This window comes from Mustela putorius, unplaced genomic scaffold, assembly GCF_011764305.1.
Source record: "Mustela putorius furo isolate JIRA1106 unplaced genomic scaffold, ASM1176430v1.1 tig00003899_pilon_pilon_pilon, whole genome shotgun sequence".
Classification (NCBI taxonomy): domain Eukaryota; kingdom Metazoa; phylum Chordata; class Mammalia; order Carnivora; family Mustelidae; genus Mustela; species Mustela putorius.
In genome coordinates this window covers 3,769,715-3,792,169 of record NW_025422048.1, presented here as the reverse complement: position 1 = coordinate 3,792,169, position 22,455 = coordinate 3,769,715, and the positions used below count along the sequence as shown (strand labels likewise).

Genomic DNA, 22,455 nt, shown 5'->3' with positions numbered 1-22,455 from the left:
CGGGGTCGCTTGTGAGGACCCGGAGTCTGACAGTGTTGGCTTGTCGGTGGTCCCGTCTGCTGTGCTGGATGTGGCCACTGCCAAGGAGAGGGGCATGCCCCTGGGAGGCGTCCTCTGCCGATGTGCTCACGGCAGATTTTCAACCTCCCTTTTCTTTCACCTCGAGTCTTGAACGTCACAATCTGTACGCTCGGGAGCTGCCAAGACTGTCCCATGTACAGACTGTACAAGTTGACAAGACAAGACGCAGACTTCAATAAAAGGAACAAAAAAAAATCTGGGCAACAGATGCGAACAGGCAATTCAACATGACATATGAAGAGGGTCTAATAAGCACTAAAGGTAAAAAGTGTTTCACAGCTCTTGTAGTCAAAGGAACACCGACGCCGACAGGATAGCATTGTACAGCGATGAAATCTACAAAGATAACAAACCTAGGATACTCGGGGGCGGGGAGGACAGGAGCCAACAGTGGCAGGAGGGGACAGTCCACTTGGAAGAGTCGCATCATTTCCACTCTATACTTCCTGTGACCCAGCAAGTCAACATCTAGGAACTTAGCTGACAAACAATGACAGGTTTATCAGAGCGGCAAACAGCCGCAGGGGGAGAACTCTCAAAACAGGTACTGATTAAATAAATTATGGTATAATACCATGCAGTCATTAACACAGTATTTTAGAGTACTCTTTAATGACTGAGAAAGATATTCAGGGTCCTACTGAATAAAAACTGGCTTTAAAAAAGCAGCATGGTCCCATTTTTGTAAAAATATTTACAAATATAGTATTATCTAGAGAAAAATTACTGCAAGCATATACTCCTAAGTATTCCTGGTGATCCTCCCTAGATGGTAAAACGATAAAGGAGTATTTTCATAAACTTTATGAGAAATGCTTAATACACCAGCCCATTTTCCCCACAATTGGCGGAACAGCTCCAAGAAGCTATTCCACAGGTTGCTGGCAGGATCTGCATTTTCAAGGATGCTAAGTTTTGCAACCCCACCTGCCTTCCGGGCTCAGTATATTATATACCAGAGACCAGAGCTGCCCCCTCATACTAGAAGCTGCCCCGTGCAGCCCATCTCCTGCTGCCGTCTGCTTTCGTCCAGAAGCCGATACACCCCCATCGCGGCGCAGCGCCCTGCCCCCAGCTAGAAGAGCTCCCACAGCCGTCGTGGGCACTGTGCCTGCGGAAAATGCTGGAAGAGGTGGCAGCACCTCGGTGAGTAAGTCCTAGACACGCCCTGTCGTGGGCAGAAGTGCCAGGCCCAGAGCGCCCTTGAGCGCAGAAGGCAACAGCGCCCACGCACACACGTCCGGCTTCAGCCCACTGCAGACACGCTCCTGGGAGGCAGGGACATGGGGCACGGATCTGCCCTTCTTGGACAACAGCACAGCCCAGGGCTCACACTGAGCGCCTGACACACCTGACAGTCACGGAACACTGGGGACATTCTATCTAGAAGTGCTGGGGCGGGGGACGGTCAAGTATTTAGGGACTCTCGTAAGTCGTTTCCTCTTCCAACAGCTACAGCTAGGATGTTCAGGCTTTGTAAAAATTTATTTTCATTCTAAGAAGACGGACAGCAGAAATGGAAAACAAAAAGTAAAAAGTTAAAAGCAAATAAAGAAGGAAAAGGATTCTTCCTTTTCCTCCAAGAGGAGAAAGCTCAGCCTCCAGCCGGACCGCTGCACAGCTGCTGTCCCCCAGCCATCTTTCAGGAACCCCCCTCCCAAGACTGGAAATGCTGTGACGCTGGACACAAGCAAGCACCAGCCAGTGGCCCCAGCCCTCTCTCCCCTCCCATTCCCAATGGATTCCTTGGGTCAGCTTATCAAGGGGTTTTGGACAACACACCAGGGTGCGTGATCTGGGGGTGCGGACACCCCACCCTCCACTCCAGATCCTTTCCGGACTGAGAACAAACACAAGGAGCCAAAGAAAGATCTGGCAAAGCACTGGCTTCTCGAAGGGGTAGACAAGCACCCCAGCACCATCAAGGTCAGGGCTTCCTGTTTGTCCGCTTCCCTTGAAAACCCCTTGCAGCTCCCCTGGGAGAAAGCTGGGTTCACAGACTGGACCACAGAGTTCACGGCCTCTACGAATGCACTTACCAGAGGGCCCTTCGGGGTCCAGGACTAAGCGTTCCATGCCATGACCCCAGCACGAATGTGGCCCAGAGGGTCATCAGCCGATCCCATCAGCTGGGTCCCTCTTCCCCTCACGGGGAGGCATGATGAGAGGGTCTGCTCCCTTTCAGGCCCCTCGTTTCAGCAAACACTGGGGTGCGAGGGGTACACGAGCCAAATGCAGCAGGAGTGAAAGTGTGACTGAGCACGGTGCGGGCTGGCCTGCGCGCGCATGAGGACAGGAGCCCGAGGAGGATGAGGCGAGGCGGCCGTCACATCCGAGGGCCATCGCAGGCCAGGCTACCGACGACCACAGAGAGCTGGAGCCTCCAGAATGGAGGTGACCATCTATTAAGGGATGGGGAGCTTAGTGCTCCCCAGAAAATGAGCAGGAATTCATGGGGAGGAAGAACAGCATTTTAGACAGAGAAGCAGCTGTCTGGGGTTTTCCTCTAAGTTCTATAGCATTTGTCTGTCTGTCTGTCTGTCTGTCCACCCCTCCATCCGTTCATCAGTTTCTCTTATTTCTACGTCGCATTTCAAAGGCAGTCACAGATATCTGTACACGCAACCCCTAAACTAATATATGACCTCCGTTTCCACGTTTGCTTAGGATGCTCCTTTTTTAAGGTAAAATTTACGTATGGTAAAACACACAATCTTCTGTGTACCATCTGATAAGTTTTGGCAGATGCAGACCCATGCGAAACCCGGCCCTCCACCAAAATGTACAAGAGCATCGCCACCCCAGAAAGTTCTCCTGTGTCCCTGCCCAGTTAATCCCTGTCCGCACCCCAACCCCGGCAGCCACAGATCTCATTTCTAACTTTATAGATGAAGTATCAGAATTTCGTATGATTGGGCCCATAGTACGTTCTCTTTTCCTTGACTTTTTGACATTTACCCATGTTTTTATATCGGTAATTCGTTCTGTCATGTGAATATATAAATATATCACAATTTGTCTATTCATTCTGCTGCTGGTACTTGGGCTGCTCCCAGCTTTTTGTTTTTGTTTTGCTATTATAAATAAAGCTGCTATGAATATTCTTTGTAAGTCTTTTTTTGAACAGAAGCTCTCATTTCTCTGGAATAGAAGTGAGACTGCTGAGTCACTGGGTAGGTCTATATTCAGTATTTTAAGAAGCTTTCCATTCCCACCAACACTGCAGGAGAGTTTAAGTTAACCCACATCTGCACCGACATTTGGTATTGTCAGTCTTTCTTATTTTAGCCACTCCGGTGGGTGTGTTCTGGTAGTTCTTTGTGGATTTGATTTGTCTTTCTCTGATGAATAATGACTTTGAACATCTTCATATAATTTCCTTCTATATAAAGTGTCTGTTCAAATCTTATGCTCGCTTTTTAACTGTCCTGTCTTTTCATCAGTACACAATGGTTTTATCAGAGGACTGACACAAAAGCAGTTCCGTGTTCCTGGGCGCTCTCTCTGGAGCCAGGAGGCCAGTGAAGAGGTTAAGGTAACAACCCAAGAGGGGAGGGGATGTGAGCCTGGGCTCGAGGGGAACCAAAGAGAAGATTCCAAATTCAAACGACACTGGGGAGAGGACTTCTGGCATGACTGAGTGAGGAGGTCAACAAATCCTTTCCTCAAAAAGCAACTATAACCCCAGACAATTAGAGGCAGTCAGGACAGGAAACCGATCTAGTTCCGTTGGGAAGAACTGGAGTCTGTGGCCCTCCGCGCAGGGTTGCTCTTACCCCCACCCCCCGCCCCCAAGGTCTTCCAGCAGCTAGTCTGAGGGCAGAGGGGTCGACAGGCTACAAAAGCCAGCAACTGCCCTTCAGCTGCCAGCGGGACCCGTGTGGCTTGGAGCACGGTCACCTAAATGTGGCGATCTCAGTGGCGAGGAAAACAGGGAGAGCCAGTGGCTCCTTTGGCCCAAGCAAGTCACCAGTCACCTACCTTGCCAAGGTTTAAAAAGGAGGTGGAGAGATAAGACAACCACGGGGGGCTTAATAAACCCTCCACAGAGCCTTGCTTGTCCTGACGCCACGCACATGCCCACTAGAGACACTGTGGTATTGGCTGAGTCCAGGAACAAAACCTTACCCTTATGGTCAACTGCTTTTCACCAAAGCAGCCAAGAGAATAAGGGCATCAGCAAGTGGTGCCACGACTGGGCATCCACATGCAAAAGAATAAAGGTCAACCCCTGTCTCACACCATATACACATTAATTCAAAACAGAGCAGCAAAGACCCAAATGTACAAGCTAAAACTGTAACACTTTTAGAGGACATAGGGAAGAAACCTCCATGACCCTGACTGTTCTTAAACACGAGAACATGATTCATGATTCATAAAAGAAAAAACTCAATAAACTGACCTTTATAAAGAAATAAACATTCAACAAACAATACTATTAAGAAAAGGAAAATACAGCCATAGAACAGGGAGAAGATATTTTCAAAATCATATGCCTGATAAAGGACCTGTACCAAGATTATATAAAGAACTCGTAAAAGCAAAAACCCTCATTTGTTTTTTACAAGAGCAAAAAATCTGAATAGACTTCACTGAAGAAGACGTTCAACATCATCTCTCATTAGGGAAACACAAATGGAAAAAAAACACCTATACGCATTTATAAATGTTCGCAGCAGCTTTATGCACAATCGTCAAAAACCAGATGCAACCAAGATGTCCTTCAATAGGTAAACAGCTAAGCAAAAGTGCTCCATCCAGACAGCAGAATACAATTCAATGCTAAAAAGAAATACACTGCCAAGCCATGAAAAGACGTGCAGGCATCTTCAATGCACATCGCTAAGAGAAAGAAGTCCGTTCGCAAAGGCTACACGCTGCCTGATTCCAATGACAGGACATTGAGGAAAAGGCAAAACTAAGCGGAAGGTAAACAGATTCGTGGTTACACTAACAGGAGACAGCTTAGGGCTGGAGAAGGGAGAGTGGCTGAGGACCAGAGAGAAGGACCGAAGAACGCTCGCGGTGACAGGCCGGCTCTGTCCGGTACTTGGGTGGTGGACACGTGACCAAGTGCATCTGTAACGACCCACACAGTTGTCCACCACGAAGAGTGAACTTGAACGTATGTTAGCAAAAGAACGAAAGGAAACATGGACCAGGTGCGCAGGCAAGCTCCGGACTGGATGCGGGCTGTGACAACCGGACGTCGCTGCCGGAGGAACAGGGAAGGAGGGACAAAGGAGCCGACCAAAGGCTGCTCTGTCTGGGAACTGTAAGGGAAAGACTGAGTTCCAACACGAACGCTGAGCTCTCAGCGGTGAAGCTGTTCCTCACAGAGGTACAGGCTGATACCAGAACTGAGCAAGGACACAAATCGCAGACGCGCGCTAGGTTTCTCCCGGTCACGGAGAAGCAGGAAAGGGATGCCCAAAGCAAGCCTGGGGCGCCAGATCACAGCACTGGAGAGCACGCATGATTTAGTGGACAACCACGCGCCGCTTGCCTGCTCCTGCCCACTTAAAGGGTAGAAAAGTGGTGCCATCCCACTAAGTCAGGAACACACTCAACACGCAGATCTTTCCTTCTAACAGCGATTGCTTCCAGTGAGGGAGGCAACGATCTACGGAACTGGACGCCTGGGGAGATCTTCCCAGCAGGCAACAGTGTGCAGGAAGAAGGGAATGAGACCAAAAAAGTAGGAGCTGGTCATCAAAGCCAAATACTGCAGGGGCCACAGGGGACAGAGAGCTGGGACCGTCAGGAAGTCACTAAGGACACGGAGATGTGGACCCAGAGGAGACAGAGGACTTGAAATGGATTGGCCTCAAGCTTCTCACTGGGCGAAAATGCTAGGGTACGGAGGCGGCCGGTGGGACCTGTTGACAAGACACTGTCCCTATCACCTACAAGCAAAATATGGGGAGCTCCCGCAAGGCTGACAGAAATGTTTTCTTGATTAAAAAATCTATATAACATAACGCATTATTTCAAAACCAAACTCCAAAAGTATACTTGAGTCTGGTGTACGAGCCTAAGACCCAAAGTTGGAAAATACGTTAGTGAGGATCGTTTTTTTATGCTGATGATCATCGCGTATTGAAATAGGATGTTTTACCTGCACACACGGCATTAGCATGTCTGCACAGAGGAGAATATCTGAGAATTTCACCGTGTGCTTCTCATGACCATGTGTGACCAGGCTCACACTTGTATTTTCTGCTGGGACCCCCTTTATTTTCTTTTAATGATGCTTTTAATGACGGAGGGTATAGCTTAACCTAACAATTGGTTATTCTTTAGATGAGAAGTTCAAACATGAGCCTAATTAAAGACTTTCCCAACAGTTCCTCCTGACTAAAACATGCACTGCTGATAAGGAAGCCCCCGACGCGCCATTCGCCTTCCATCCAAGTACCCGCTCCCACTCGCTACCGCTGCCCGCATCTCACCATCTGGAAATACCATTTGTCACCCAGGAGTAATTGGCCAATTTGCTGGGTTTGCCCTTTAAATGTTCCATGTTCTTCTGACACCTGTGAGTTTCGTTTAGTGGCTTTTAGAACTTTTTACTCAAGATGACATTGTCTGGAAAGGTGTTTTGAAGGACAGATGTGACTACAGTATCCTTTACTCGGAAGAGAACACAGTTCCACAAGAAAGGCACACGGTCCCCGAAAGAATGCTAATGCCACCGCCAGGACCGTGGGGAGCGTAGCAGGGTCCCAAACGGACACACTCCTAACTCGTTCACACATGACCACGGTAAGTCACGACCACAACCTGCCATAACACGTTGCCGTCACACCGGTCACAACGGTAACAACTCAGCATCATAACTACAAGTTATAGTCACCACATACCATCAAAACAGGCAGCCACCACAAGTAACGATCAGGAATTCCAATCATAACTTATTTTGCACATCCAATCTGGCTGATTCTCTTCATGGTAGGATCAGCTCTTGATGTGTTATTAGGATAAAAGGTTTAAATCTTTGGTGGTTTTGGGGGTAGGGAGAGGGCATGACTAAGAGGGGCTAGCATGAGGGGGGTTCCTTGTGGTGATGAAACAGTTCTGTACTCGGCATCCTGACTGGGTGTGGGCACTGAAATCTGCACCCACGAGGCAACTTCACAGACCCACATGTGTGTGCAGGCACACATGGGTACATGCCAAAGCTGATGCCACGTGCATCGGGTCTGTATGTGACTTAACCACAGCCGGTACCACGGCCAGCTTCCTGGCTTTGACAACATACTACGGTTACAAAAGATCAGTGGCGACCTTCAGGGGACGCTGGGTGGAGAGCACACAGAAATTCTCCTGCATAATTTTTCTGACTTCTTGAGAATTTTTAATCTTTTTTTAAGACTTTTTAAGTAATCTCTATTCCCACAGTGGCGCTCGAACTCACAACCCCAAGATCAAGAGTGGCACAACTCTACAGACTAGGCCAGTCGGGCTCCCTGTGTTCTAAACTATTTTAAACTAAAAAGATATTTTAAAAGATGTCAGACTTCCTACGGGTCTCCTAAAAAATGCTTGTCATGATGAGCTTTGCTCCTCCCAACCCAAGGGTGAGAGGATCCTCAGGTTGGGGGCAGCAGTGGATCCCAGTCACTGGCTCCGACTCGGGATGGACATGCTAGCCACGTGGCCCCTTGCCTTGGGAGCACCAGGGGGACCACGTGGCTTTTCCAAGTTGGCTTATGAACTGCCCCCCTTCCTTTGAGCTGCGCAGCCCACATGATTCCAAGTGAGCCCTCCGAGTTGCAAGCAGGATGTTTAGCAACGACCTCTTCTATCCCAGATGCTGAGGAAGAAAGGCTCCATTAATCTGGTCACCACGTAATCACGTCTGTAATGAGACTGAGAGGTTCAGACAAAGCAGTGACCCTAACCTCACCTTTGTCAGGTTTGTATTCACCACCGCCTAATATGTCTTCAAGATCCTTGTCTGAAAAACCTGGAGAAAACAAAATAGGAACGTCAATACCACAACACATTTTGCAGGGACAAAAACCGTGTGGTAGTGTTGCCCAACATCCCCAGAAACTGCCTGCCAGTTAAGGATGTCCTTGATGAATACGGTAGGAAATTCTAACAGGGCGCTAAGATCCTCTCCCATTAGACTGCACACCTTGTACAATCGCCCATCACTTAGAGCGTTCAGTGGGACCATGAACAAGGGGACTAGCCCCCCTGTGATTGGGTTATATGAGGTGCCAGAGGTGACGAGATGTTGCGGATGTAATTAAGATCCCAAATCAGTTTGGCTTTGCCTGAATCAAAAAGGTTACCCTTGGCGGGCCTGACTCCAGCTCAGAGTCCAGCTCAGGCCTGACGCCTTCCTGAGCTCAGACACCAGGAGCAACAGAGTTAGCTTTCCTCTCCCAGGCTCTCCCCGGTCTCTGTCTTTCTCCATCAGTTCTACAACCGCAAGGAAATGTACTCTGCCAACCGCCACACGAATGTGGAAGCGAACGCCAGCTCAGAGAAGCCCAGGCCGGGCCGACATCGTGACGTCACGATGTCCCAGCTCCACTGTTCCCGAACTCCTCACTCACCAAAGGAAACTGTGAGTCCATAAGTGGGTGCCGCCTTAACTCGGTAAGCTTGTGATCATTCATTATGAGGTAACAGAAAAGTAACACAAGGGAAGAGAAAACTGGATTCTGGCTTAACCACAGACTACACAACTCTAATGTTCTACGTGAGAAAATGGAAAAGAGCTTGAATATTTGGCAGATTTTTTCCTGAAAATGAATGAAATGAGGCTGTCACTGCAAAGAAAACCACTGGCAGGGTCTGTTGCCAATAGTAAGATTTCAAACACAACTTGGAATTTTTAAAAAATCTATATCCACCCTTGTGAGCTCAGCAGCCTCCCACCACTGAAGCCTTGATCGAAGGAGACGGGGTGATGTTAACAAATGAGACGCGGCACTATCTGGAACTTCAAAAGGGCTCGGGACACCAGGATTTCCAAATGACCAATGCACACTATATAAAACCACAAATGGGTAAACATTCCATTGAAAGTCCAAGCAAGTCCTGGAGGGTTTAATGGAATCAAGTATGAAAAGTTCACTGATATGGTCTCAGATGCCACCCTACACTGAAACGGTAAGAAACCGCCACCAGCCGGGTCTGGGTGTCTTAACAACGAAGAATATCTACAACAATGATCTAAAAAGTCAATTAAAACACTCCTTTTCCAACTGCCTATTTATATGAGGCCAGATTTCCTTCATACACTTCGGCCATCACAATCCATTACGATAGAATCTGGAAACAGAGTGAGTCTAGGTCTTTTGCTTCAACACAGAAATGTGCACAAAATGTACACAGAAACAAAAGCCTTTGAAATCCCTGATGATTCTGGGAGTCCAGGGACCAAAACGTTTGTGAACTACTCTTTAGGGTTCTCTCCTACACCTCGAAGTGTTCCCAGCTCAGCCGGGCCCGGGGGCTCTGCGGGTCGCCACGGTGAACGAGCGACGCTCTGGCCAGGGAGCCGCCGTGCGGCCCGGTGCATGTGGCCAGCTCTGACTCACCCCCTCCCCCAGCGCTCGGTTTCCTGCGGCTGTCGTCTCGATCATTCCGGTCATCCAGGGCGTCAGCCAAATCAAAGTCGTCTTTTGCAGTAGGCGCCGAAACATACAAGAGAAAGTCCATCGGTTAAAGCACTGGTAGCTCTTCGGACATCTGCCCCAAAGCGAACTCCGTGGCACCCTTCATTACTGCCCTCCCTAGAGTGGCCGTGTTACCTGCAGGCTTTGGCGGAGCTCGGGTTGTCCCTGGCCTCTTGGTTGTGGTGCCATGGTCCCATCGTGCTAAAATGGAGAAGGGGGACAGCATGGGAACACATTTAGTAACAAAATACAGCAGCCACTTCACAGCTCAGGGATGTCACATCAGGACTATGGTGCCCTTGTCTTAGTCCCTGAGGCCCCTCTAAGGCCTCTGACAACCCCTGTGAGGATGACAGCGGAATGTACAAGGTTTAAACGAGAGACCAGTTCCATTCACTCTCCTTCAGACGACTGGTGGTAAGGCAGACACGGCCCCACAGGGGACCTGAAGATTAATGGGGTGAGGTGTTTAGCCTCGATCTGCAGGATAAAATGGACCCCATGACCCAGGGGGTTCCAGAGTCTGGGCACGACCCGTGGGAGCTTCAGGCCTTGGTTTCCACCACTATCAACCTGGCACCGTAACCATAAATAACACTGCCCAGGGATGGACCGAGATTATGTTCCCAGGAGAGTGTGGGAGTGTCTTATGAACTGAAAGTAGTATAATACTGACAAAATATTTTATATAAGCATGGTTCTTACTCCATCACTATTGGGTTTTTCAGCACAACCGGACTCCTCTAAAAATACAGACTCCTTTCACAACAATTACATGGCATGACGTGCATGAGTTTTCCAATAATTTATTTTCTTGAGCTTAAAGAATGTGCCACAAACTGTTCTATGACTGCAGGTTGAGGAAGGAAAGGAAATTTAAAAGGAGAAGAAAGGCAAAGACAGGACTCGCTATGGCAAGCGCTGATAGAAGAGCAATATTTGTGGGGGAAAAAACATCAGTGACTTTTACAGATCAATAAGGTAATCCTCGAACAGCCCAGATAATTTACAATGCATTACTTGTCTTTTCTGGATAAGGCCTTGGGGTTGTCTGTGGATCAAAGGAATGTAAGTCTGAATCTTCTGGAAAGAGTATAAAAATTATAAAAAATACAGTAAGACATGACAGGAGATTTCTAACTAGGTATAAAGGGAGATGTCACATCATGATAAAAGGTCAGTCCACCACGAACACAGAACAATCCTAGCCAAACAACAGTGTCAAAACACACAGAGAGGAAACTGTTAGAGCTAAAAGGAGTGAGCAACAATGCCCCACTGTCAGCACTTGACAGAACTACCAGAATAAAACCCCGCACTGACAGGGAACTGACAACACAATCAACTGAACAGGACGTAGCTGGTGTGACGGGACCTTCCGCTCAGTCGCAGCACAAGTAATTGTTAAAGCATGCAGGGAACTTTCACGAACAGATTGTATCCTGGACCAGAAATCCAACCTCAATAAACTGAAACGGACTGAAATGTGAGACAGGAATCTGTCAAAATCCTAGAGGAGGACACAGTCAGCAAACCTCTTCCACCGCAGCCGCAGCAACTTCTTCCTAGAAACAGCGCCAAAGGCAAGGGAAGTAAGGGCAAAAATGAACTATTGCGGCTTCATCAAGATCGTTTTCCTTTTGCACAGCAAAGGAAACTGTCCCCAAAACCAAAAGACAACTGACAGAACGGGAGAAGATATCCACAAATGACATATCAGATAAAGGGCTCGTATCCAAAATCTATAAGGAATTTACCAAACCCAACACCCAAAGAACAAGTAATCCAATCAAGAAATGGGCAGAGGATATGAGCAGACATTTCTCCAAAGGATACATATAGATGGCCAACAGAATGCTCTACATCACTCACCATCAGAGACATACAAATCCAAACCACAGGGAGATATCACCTCACACCAGTCAGAATGGCTAAAATTAACCAGTCAGGAAACGACAGATGCTGGCGAGGATGCGGAGAAAGGGGAACCCTCCTCCACTGTTGGTGGGAATGCAAGCTGGTGCAGCCACTTTGGAAAACAGCATGGAGGGTCCTTGGAAAGTTGAAAATAGAGCTACCCTACGGCCCAGCAATCACACTACTGGGTATTTACCCCAAAGATGCAAATGTAGTTTAAAGAAGGGCTAGGTGCACCCCAATGTTCATAGCAGCAATGGCCACAGTTGCCAAACTGTGGAAGGAGCCAAGATGCCCTTCAACGGACGAATGGATAAGGAAGATGTGGTCCATATACACTATGGAGTATGATGTCTCCATCAGAAAGGATGAATACCCAACTTTTGCATCAACATGGACTGGACTGGAGGAGATGATGCTGAGTGAAATAAGTCAAGCAGAGAGAGTCCATTATCATATGGTTTCACTCATTTGTGGAGCATAAGGAATAGCACGGAGGACACGGAGAGAAGGAAGGGAAAAATGAAGGTGGGGAAATCGGAGGGGGAGACGAACCATGAGACACTATGAGCTCTGAGAAACAAACGGAGGGCTTTAGAGGGCAGGAGGGTAGAGGGGTGGGTGACCCTGGTGACGGGTCGTGGGAGGGCACGGACTGCATGGAGCATGTTCTTCATAAACAGTGAATCATGGAACACTACATCAAAAACTAATGATGTACTGTATGGTGACTAACATAGCACAATAAAAAAAAAAGATGAAAGACAAGCTACAGAGTAGGAGAAAATCCTTAGAAAACACACATATGACTAAGGACTATGTTCAGAATACATGGAGAGTTCTTAAAAATCAGAGTAAAAAATAAACAATCTGATTAGAAAATGGGCAAAAGACATGAAGAGACATCTCACTGAAGAATTGATACAGATGGCCAAGACGCACATACAATTAGGGAAGTGCAAATTAAAATCACAATGAGGTAACACCACAGGCCTAGCAGCAGGACTGCATGAAGGACCGGCAAGGGTGTGGAGAAAGTGGGTCACTCCTTCACCACTGGCGGCGATGTGAAATGGTACAAGCACTCTGGGAAACGGGCTGGCAACAGTCTTTAAAAATTAAACCCATGGGGCACCTGGGGGGCTCAGTCATTAGGCATCTGCCTTCAGCTCAGGTCATGATCCTGGGGTCCATATTGGGGTCCTTGCTCGGCGGGGAGTCTGCTTCTCCCCCTCCCACTGCCTGTGTTCCTTCTCTCGCTGTGTCTCTCTTTGTCAAATAAATAAAATCTTTAAAAATACATAAACGGAGCACCTGGGTGGCTCAGTAGTGAAGCGCCTGCCTTCGGCTCAGGTCATGATCCCAGGGTCCTGGGATCGAGCCCCACATCGGGCTCCCTGCTCTGCAGGAAGCCTGCTTCTCCCTCTCCCACTCCCCCTGCTTGTGTTCCCTCTCTCGCTGTGTCTCTCTCTGTCAAATAAATAATTTTTTTCATTTACAAATAAAAATAAATAAGAAATAAAACATAAACCTACAACTACCATATGATCCAGCAATCACATTCCTGGTCATTTACCCCACAGAATGGAAAAACTCAAGTTCATACAAAAACCTGCGTATAAATGTTTAATAACCAAAAACTGGCGATGACCTTCATAAACTGTGGTTTATCTACATCATGAAACACTATTTGGGAAGGGAAAGCAACTAACTTTCGATGCCTACAATAGCTTGGCTAGATTTTAAGGGAATTATGCTAGTCAAAAAGAAAACCAATCCCCAAACATTACATACTATATGATTCCATTTACACAACATTTCCTAAATTGCCAGATTCTACCAATGAACATAGGTTAGGGGGTGGGGACAGGATGGGGGGTTTCAGAGAGGAAGGTGATAGTGTTCATAAAAGGGCAGCAAGAGAATCTTTACGGTGATGTAAGCGTTCTCCGCGTGGACTGTCGTGGTGGATACACGCACCCACCCGGGTGACAAACCACACAGAAGTAGAAACACAAACATACACGTGAGTAGAAATTAACCCAGGAAAATGTGCAGGGTTACCACTGGGGAAAGTGGGTAGAGGGTACACACGATGTCTTACACCTTCACGAGCTCACAATTTCATCCAATAGTTTAAAAAAAATAGTTAAACACTGATTTGAGCATCAAGGTCATTTCTGGGGGAAAAAAATGATCTCATACATAAATGACTGGTGTTCAGGGCCCAGGAATGTCTATTATCGATCTTAAAAACTAAGGAGCAAAGCAGGCAGAAGGGCAGGAAGTAAGAACATCGAGGAGTGAGGTGGGCTACACAAGTCGTTTCCAGAAATAAGCTTATGTTCTTTCCTGATCCTCACGGTTGGTGGCACATTGAAAAATCACACAGAGAGGATATCTTTACAGGACAAACATCCCTGCCTCTTGGAGATGAGGGTATAAAACCCAACTTTTCTAGAGGGCCTGGGGTCACTGCTTTTCTGTTCTCACACTGCGCTTCCCTCTTAAAGACCCGAGCCCCATTCTCATCTTTCTAGATCAGTGGATCTGATCTTCCATGGGCAAACTGCCAAGCAGGCCAGTGATCACTACACACCGAAGCTTACAGTGTGGGTTTTGAGGTACTATGGTAAGACTTCGGGGCAGGTTGGCCTGTGGATCAGAAGAGGCCCTTGCCAAGGCTCTGCCAGCCAGGGTGAGCCCCTGACGCTAAACCGCCCCGCGCCAGTGCCTGCAGCAGCAGCATGCCGGGGAAGAGCCGGGACCCCAGGCTCCGGTCCCGTCGGCCCGCTAGCTTTGCAGCAGAACCCTGGACAAGTCCTTCTCATCCGAACAAAGAGAGGAGGACGTGACCATGACCCGGAGCTTTTCCTCATGTAAAGGTGGCTTTAGTGTTTTTTAAGTTTACTATAAAAGTAATATATGCTCAATATAAAAATAATCCAGTGGTACAGAACTGAAAGAAATTCAAATAGTAGAGTCAGCCTCAAAGGCGCCCTCTGAGGTGGCTACTCAGTCTTTTCAGACGTGCACGCGTGTTTTCACAGAAGCAGATTCTGTTGTGGGACTTGACTCTTGCCATGTCGGTTGCAGAGAGCACTCCCGTTCCCACACTGGCTGCAGCGCACGAGCGCTCAGAACTGTTTCGCCGTGGGGTTTGCATGTTGCGTTCGGTGCTGATGGAGGACACGAGGCAGCTGCCCAGGTGCAGAAGGGCACCTAGAGGGACAATGCTTGGATGCAGAACGGCTCCAAGATTTCAGCAAATCGCCATCCAGAAAGCTAGAACTAATTTACAGGACAACCCACGGAAGCGAAGTTGTGAAGGCAGAGCTTGACACAACAAAGACACCTACAGGGACTTGCTGCTTGCCCCGGCTCCACAGTTAACGTGCTCACGGCACAGTCATGGGGAGGAAATCACCCCTGTTCTCAGGAAATCACACCCTGTTCTCACACTGCGCTTCCCTCTTAAAGACCCGAGCCCCATTCTCATCTTTCTAGATCAGTGGATCTGATCTTCCATGGGCAAACTGCCAAGCAGGCCAGTGATCACTACACACCGAAGCTTACAGTGTGGGTTTTGAGGTACTATGGTAAGACTTCGGGGCAGGAAAACTGATTACGGTCTGATAACTAGCGCTTGGCCAGTAGTTCTCAAAGAATGTTCCGTGAATCCCTGGGGGGTCGGTGAGGTCATAACCATTTTGATAACCCTCCTCGGGTAGGCTCTGCCCTTTTACCAGGGCTGACATTTGCCCAGTGCTGCGAATGCGAGGGCATGTGCACCGAGTGTCCCCCCCAACGGGAACCAGGGCGGGGAGCACCGAACGGTAGGACGAGGCACTGGATTCTGCAGTCGAGAGAGAACGCCAGTTGCCCTTAATGTCCTAGATGGTGGGCAGAACCCGCGGACGGCTGTGAGCGTTCCCGCCCCTCTCCCACCCACGGCCTGAGTAGTCCCAGCCCCAGGAGTGCGGGAGGATCCGCTGTCATTCCCAAGATCAGGCAGCGGCAAAGGGATTCCCACAGCTCTAATTCGGATGCCAGTCAGCAGGACCGAGTCCCTCCCTCGAAAGGGACAGCGTCCCGCGGGATTCTCACTCCACCGGGCGCTAAGCCTGAGCTTCCCCGCGTGGACACTAAAGGGAGGCGGTGCACCTTCTCGCGCAGACCCCGGAGCAATGGCCATGAGCTCTACAGCTGCACAGAAGTGAATTCTGCCAACAGAACCAAGCTCGCCACTAGGTCACCTCGCACGGGAAAAGGGACCGTGCAGATGCAATGAAGCTCAAGTCCTCGAGATGAAAAGATTATCCTGGAACATCCTGGCAGGCCCAAGGGGTGGGGAGAGAGACAGGCAGGAGATGGGGGGAGGAGAGGTGAGGAGGGAAGCAGGGGTGAGAGTGAGGGAGACACTGGAAGAGGCTACTTTGCTGGCTCTGAGGATCGGGGAAGGGGCGGCTGGCCGAGGCGGGGAAGGGCACGGAAGCAGATTTCTCCCCAGAGCCTCACGCAGGAACGCAGCTCTCTCCGGACCTTTCATTTTGATCCAGCAAAACCCAAATCGAGTTTCTGACCCCCAGGACTCGTAACGTGACGCATCTGGGTTGTTTTAAAGCCCGCACACCGCTGTCATTCGCTCCAGCAGCGAAAAGAAACTGTAGACTTCAGGAGCAGGGTTCAGCACTGCTGTAATAAAGACCTAGACGCGGAACAGACAACGGCTGGAAGGACTTCTGCGCGGTCATGCCCTAACCCTGACGGAAATCGCCGGGGCTGCCTCGAACAGCCGGTGAGCAGAAATACGGATCTTACCAGCTAGTGCCGGCTAGCGAGCACTCGGCAAGATGGCAAGAACGTGCTGGAGAAGACGCACAGCATACCAGGGAGTCCTTAAAGCATCGCGAAGTCTGTGGATGGGAACCGGGATGTTAAGGGTGAGGAGCACGCTACGGGCGCGGGCGGAGAGAAGATCCTTATGAGGTGGCAGAAAACTTGGCTGAATGACGCATCCTGTGGTTATGTGGAAAGCAGAACTTGTAAATAACGAACTTGGAAAGGCCAGCTGAGGAGATTTAAAAAAAAAAAAAAAAAAGGTGTTAACTCCTGCTGCCCGGAGTCCAATGCAAGAGAACGACAGGACTGAAGGCACAGTCAGCAGCATGGAAGGGCTGGGAAGGTTCTATCCTAACCCGACTGCAAAAAGTGCTATAAAATTCACTGCCAAGAGGGCACGCTCTGAAGAGAAAGCCAACGGCATGGCTGGCCAACCTTTTAGTAGGGCCTTGGAGGGCTCAGAAGGTCAGAGTTTTAGTCACACACAAGGCTCTTTGAAGAGATTATACATATCAGGCGCCTCAGTGGAAAGATCTATGAAGGAGCCTCTTGTCCAAAGGAGCAACCTCCGTGACACACACGGGAAATCTGCAAGGTTCTGGAGCATTTACAGCAGCAGGAACACGGGCGGCTTGGAAGTAAGAGGGACAGACAGAGAACAAAATCAAAGAAGGTTCTTAGCCTCCCAAAATGCTATAGGCAGAAACTAGGCCAACAGAACAACTCGGCTGCAAACCTGTGCTATTCTTCGTGACAAGGGAAGGATGAGCCGAGGACAGAGCTGCGAGCCGAGTGCACAGCTGGGAACCACCGCAAATGTCCCGGGGCCTGGAACCTCATGCACTTCGCCCAGCTGGATTTCGAAATTGCTGGAAACTGGTAAAATTCTCATGCCTTACATTTTCTCCCTTTTTTCAAGATTTGTCAATTTATCTGAGAGAGCGCATGTGAGCGAGTGGGGGACACTGCCTCATTTTCTCACTTTTGTAAACGGAATGTCTGTAACTGCTGTTTCCCACCCCTCTATCGTATCTGGGGGATCAACTTGTTTCTGGAGTTTCACAGGTGTATATACGGAGGACTACAGGCCTTACCTACCCCTGATTTAGATCATTTAGGTGATATTTGGGACATTTGTGCTGATTAAATTAAGATTTTGGAATCTGAGTTGATGATGTAATGAGCTGAAACTTTTGAAGCAGCTGAGACAGACTGAATGTCTTTTGCAAGTGGGAGGGATACGAGTATTTGTGAGCCAGAGGGCAGACGTGGTAGAAATGCAAAGCTCCCCTTACAAAGACGGGAGTGTCCTAATTCTAAGAACCTGAGAATACATTACCTCACAGGTGGCGAAAGGTTTTACATTGTTTTTTAAAGAATACTGAGATGGGGAGACTATCCAGGATTATCTGGATGGGTTCGATGCGATCACAATGGTCTTTGAGACAGAGAGAGAGTGTGTGTGTGAGTCAGGGACGCCTGGGTGGCTCAGTGAGTCAATCATCTGCCTTTGGCTCAAGTCATGATCTCAGGGTCCTGGGATTGAGTCCCAGGTCAGGCTCCCTGCTCCCCGGGGAGTCTGCTTCTCTCTCCGCCTGCCACTCCCCACCCCCTGCTCATGTACTCTCTCTCTCTCTCTCTCTCTCTGACCAATAAATAAATAAAATCTTTTAAAAAAAGAGAGAGAAAGACCTGAAGATGCTATACTACACTGCTGGCTCTGAAGATGGAGAGAAAGGACCATGAGCCAAAAGGCAAGGAAACCAACAGGAGGGACACAGCTATGCTGATACTGACTTTAGCTCAATGACAGCCATTTCAGATTTCTGACCTCAAGGAATATAAAACACAGGTGTTGGTTAGTGACCGACTTTGTGGTAATTCATTACTGCAGTGATGGAAAACGAACCCAGCCTCAGACCTCACATGAGCCCCCAGCCCTGGCGGACAGCCCACCTGCAGCTCCGCAGAAAACACGGAGTGGAGGACCCTGCCAAACAGAACCCAAACTCCTGACCCGGGGTGGGTGTGTAAGAGAACACACTGGAATCGCTCTAACACGTGACAAAACTGTGTACGCCTCAACACACATGCAAGGACGGATAAACCTTGGGAGTTGGAACGAGTGTATCGATCAATGGTTGTGGTATTGCAGTACAATTTGCAACACGCTACCACTGGAAAAAACTGCATGAACAACCCACAACAACGTACAGACTCTTCCACCAAGATGTCTTAGAAATTCTCAAAAATGTACACAAAGGTGGAGCGCCTGTGTGGCTCAGTAGGTTAGGCCTCTGCCTTCGACTCAGGTCATGATCTCGGGGTCCTGGGATCGAGCCCCGCATCGGGCTCTCTGCTCAGCGGGGAGCCTGCTTCCCTCTCTCTCTCTGCCTGCTTCTCGGCCTATTTGTGATCTCTCTCTGTCAAATAAATAAGTAAAATCTTAAAAAAAAAAGTACATAAAGGTCTTGTCACGTAATTGTTTTTGTCTTGCCAAGCAGTTATCATAAAAAAATATGTTGTTTGTTAACAGATATGACACTTTATTATTGTTCATTTTAAATAAATAAATATTTTAAGATTTGTTTTCTTTTACATTCAAAGATGAGAAATACTGCTAGACGTGACCCACGAACACAAAAGCCCTCGCGATCCTCAACGATGCTGGGAGTCCTGAGACCAAAAAGTTTGAGAACTACTATTTTAGCGTTCTGTGCCTTGAAGCACCCTGAGTCCTAGGGGAGCGCTGCGGGCTGTTGTAGTTAATGAGCTACTACAAGGTTCGGGGAGCTGCTGTGCCGGCCAGTGCTTCCAACCAGCTCCGACTTACCTCCTCCCCCCGTGCTCGGTTTCCTGCGGCCGTCGTCTGGGTCATCCAAAGCATCGGCCAAGCCAAACGCACCTTCGGTGAGCATCAAAACACAAAGGAAACAGCCAACTGATTAACAACTGGTACAAGAGTCTGAAAAACGCAAAACACTCCTGGGTTCGACTGATCGACACAATTGGTGAGTTCAGACAAAGAAGTTTAAGTTGGGCTCCGACTCCCACAGACACTGGTAATGAAAATGCCAACAGATGAATCGAGTTGCTGCTCTCTCTTTGCACTGTGTTACCATCTTCTCAACTAATTTCTATTTCTGTGTATGCTGTGTATGCAAACAGACCATTTTAACTGTCTACTCACTGATTACATGCACTGACTCAAGATTCAAAACCAAGTGCAGAGTCCACAGACCAGACAAACAGGGAGGCTGCATGGTCACAAAGAAGCCCTTTGAGGGTGGAAATGTGAAGACATGAGCGCAAATCACAGAGCAGGGGTAACTCTCTCTTCGGTCATGACTGCCTCTCCAGAAGAATGGTAGCCATCCACTTCCAGAAACACGGTAGCATGCTCAGAAAGTACTAGTAACAAGTTCCCAGATGGGAGCAATGACTGTGCCCCCACCCCAAGGCGAGGTTTACTTTTTGGTTTTGCTCACATGAGTGAGGATGTCTGAATAGTAAAGTGGCCCATCTGGTGAAAGCTGAAACAACTCCAAGAAAAAGTCACGCAGAAGCACCAGGTTCCAAAATCCTTCCCTGAAAGAGGACACTGGAATATAAATGTTCTCCTCAGAGGGGCCATATTACCTGCAGGCTTTGGCGGAGCTCGGGTTGTCCCTGGCCTCTTGGTTGTGGTGCCATGGTCCCATCGTGCTAAAATGGAGAAGGGGGACAGCATGGGAACACATTTAGTAACAAAATACAGCAGCCACTTCACAGCTCAGGGATGTCACATCAGGACTATGGTGCCCCTGTCTTAGTCCCTGAGGCCCCTCTAAGGCCTCTGACAACCCCTGTGAGGATGACAGCGGAATGTACAAGGTTTAAACGAGAGACCAGTTCCATTCACTCTCCTTCAGACGACTGAAGGACCTGAAGATTAATGGGGTGAGGTGTTCAGCCTCGATCTGCAGGATAAAACGGACCCCATGGCCCGGGGGGTTCCAGAGTCTGGGCACGACCCGTGGGAGCTTCAGGCCTTGGTTTCCACCACTATCAACCTGGCACCGTAACCATAAATAACACTGCCCAGGGATGGACCGAGATTATGTTCCCAAGAGAGTGTGGGAGTGTCTTATGAACTGAAAGTAGTATAATACTGACAAAATATTTTATATAAGCATGGTTCTTACTCCATCACTATTGGGTTTTTCAGCACAACCGGACTCCTCTGAAAATACAGACTCCTTTCACTCCTATCACACAGCATACTACGTAACGGTTTTCTAATAGTTTCTTTCCTTAGACATCAAGACTTTAGTGTAACTGTTCCTACTATTAGAAGTAGTAAAGGAAATTTAAGAGCAAAAGTAGAAAATGGTTGAAAGTAAAAAGACGGGTAAAAGTATGATACAAACAGCAACTGTGAGAGAGGCGGAGGAGCTATGGCACCACCAGATAAAACACACATCAAGAAAAACATGGTTACAAGAGTCAAAGAATGACAGTTTGTAATCATGAACAGATAAATGCAGCAGGAAGATAAAATTTTAAATGTACATGAACCCAGTAACCAAGCCCCAAAATACAAGCAGCAAAATAAATAAATAAATAAATAAAAAGGCAAAAATCAAAGAATAGGTAATTTGACAATAATAGTTGTAGATTTCAATACCATCCTTTCAATCATAGATAGAACAGTTTGACAGAAAATCAGAAAGGAAGACTTGAAATAATGGGTCAAAGAAGAAATCACAGGGCAAATTATTAAATACCTTGAGGTGAATGAAAAAGAAAGAAAACATACCAAAACTTATGTGTTACTGTGAAAGCAGTGCTGGAGGGGAAATTTCTAGCTGTAAACATTGACATTTTTAAAAGTCTCAGATCAACGACCTAGCCTTTCACATCAAAATATTAAATAGGGGCCCTGGGTGGCTCGGTCATTTAAGGGTCCAACTCTTGATTTCAGCTCAGGTCATGATCTCGGGGTCAGAAGACTGAGCCCCGCATTGGGCACCACACTCAGTGTGGAGTCCGCTTGAGATTCTGTCTCTCCTTCTACCTCTGCGTGCGCTCTCTGTCTCTCTCTATCTCAAATAAATGAATAAAAGCTTTAAAAAAAATTAGATAAAGAGTAAACTAAACCTACGTCAAGCAGAAGAAAATAAAAATTGGAGCATAAATAATTGCAATAGAGAATATAAAAAAGAGAAAAAACAAATCCAAAAATTTGATTCTTTTGACAAAACTGACAAACTGTTAACAGACCAACCCAAGACAAAAAGAAAGAAGACCCAAATTACTAAATTCAAGAATGAAGGAGAGGACATTACTACCAACTGTACAGGAATAAAAAGAATAAAGGAACACTATGAAAAATTATATTACAATAAATTAGATAACCTGGATGAAATGGACAAATTCTTATACACAAACCACCAAAACTGACTCAAGAAGAAACAGAAAATCTGACTAGACCTACAAATAAACAAAGTGAATCAGGATTTAACAACTTCCCAGAAAGAAAATCCCAGGACCAGAAGTCCTCATTGGTGATTTCTACCAAATATTTAAAGAAAAATGAGCACCGGGTAGTATACTGAACTGATAAATCATTGAACATTGTATTAAAAACCAATGATATACTATACCTTGACTAAGTGAATCTAAGGAAAAAGAAATAATGAAAAATCAGTCAATCCTTCTTAAAGTCTTCCCAAAAACAGAGGACAGAATACTTCTTAAGTCACTCTGTGAAGCCAGTAGTACCTTATACTAAAGCCACCACAAGATAACTAAATAATAAATTCACCACAGACCTTTAACCCTTATGGACAGAGACACAAAATCCTCAACAAATCACTAGCAAATCAAATCCAGAAGCATACTAGGGCTATAAAACATGGCAAAGTAAGATTCATTCCAGAAATGCAAGGGTAACTCAATATAAGAAAAACCAATCACTAAAATACCCAAAACT

At 47.5% G+C, this 22,455-nt stretch overlaps 1 protein-coding gene across 4 annotated transcripts in view; it reads right to left on the bottom strand.

Moving 5' to 3' along the window:
* Positions 1 to 22,455, bottom strand: part of CD99L2 (CD99 molecule like 2) — a 90,132-nt gene that overhangs the window by 9,965 nt on the left and 57,712 nt on the right. For 2 of the 4 annotated variants that reach the window (XM_013047920.2, XM_013047923.2), the window contains exons 3-7: positions 20,121 to 20,186; positions 19,315 to 19,386; positions 9,858 to 9,923; positions 9,645 to 9,728; positions 7,994 to 8,053 (exon numbers count right to left, since the gene is read on the bottom strand). In XM_013047920.2, coding sequence (XP_012903374.1) covers positions 7,994 to 8,053; positions 9,645 to 9,728; positions 9,858 to 9,923; positions 19,315 to 19,386; positions 20,121 to 20,186 — 348 coding nt within the window. The remainder of the gene's footprint in view (positions 1 to 7,993; positions 8,054 to 9,644; positions 9,729 to 9,857; positions 9,924 to 19,314; positions 19,387 to 20,120; positions 20,187 to 22,455) is intronic. The other 2 variants (XM_013047922.2, XM_045068179.1) reach the window with 2 other exon arrangements.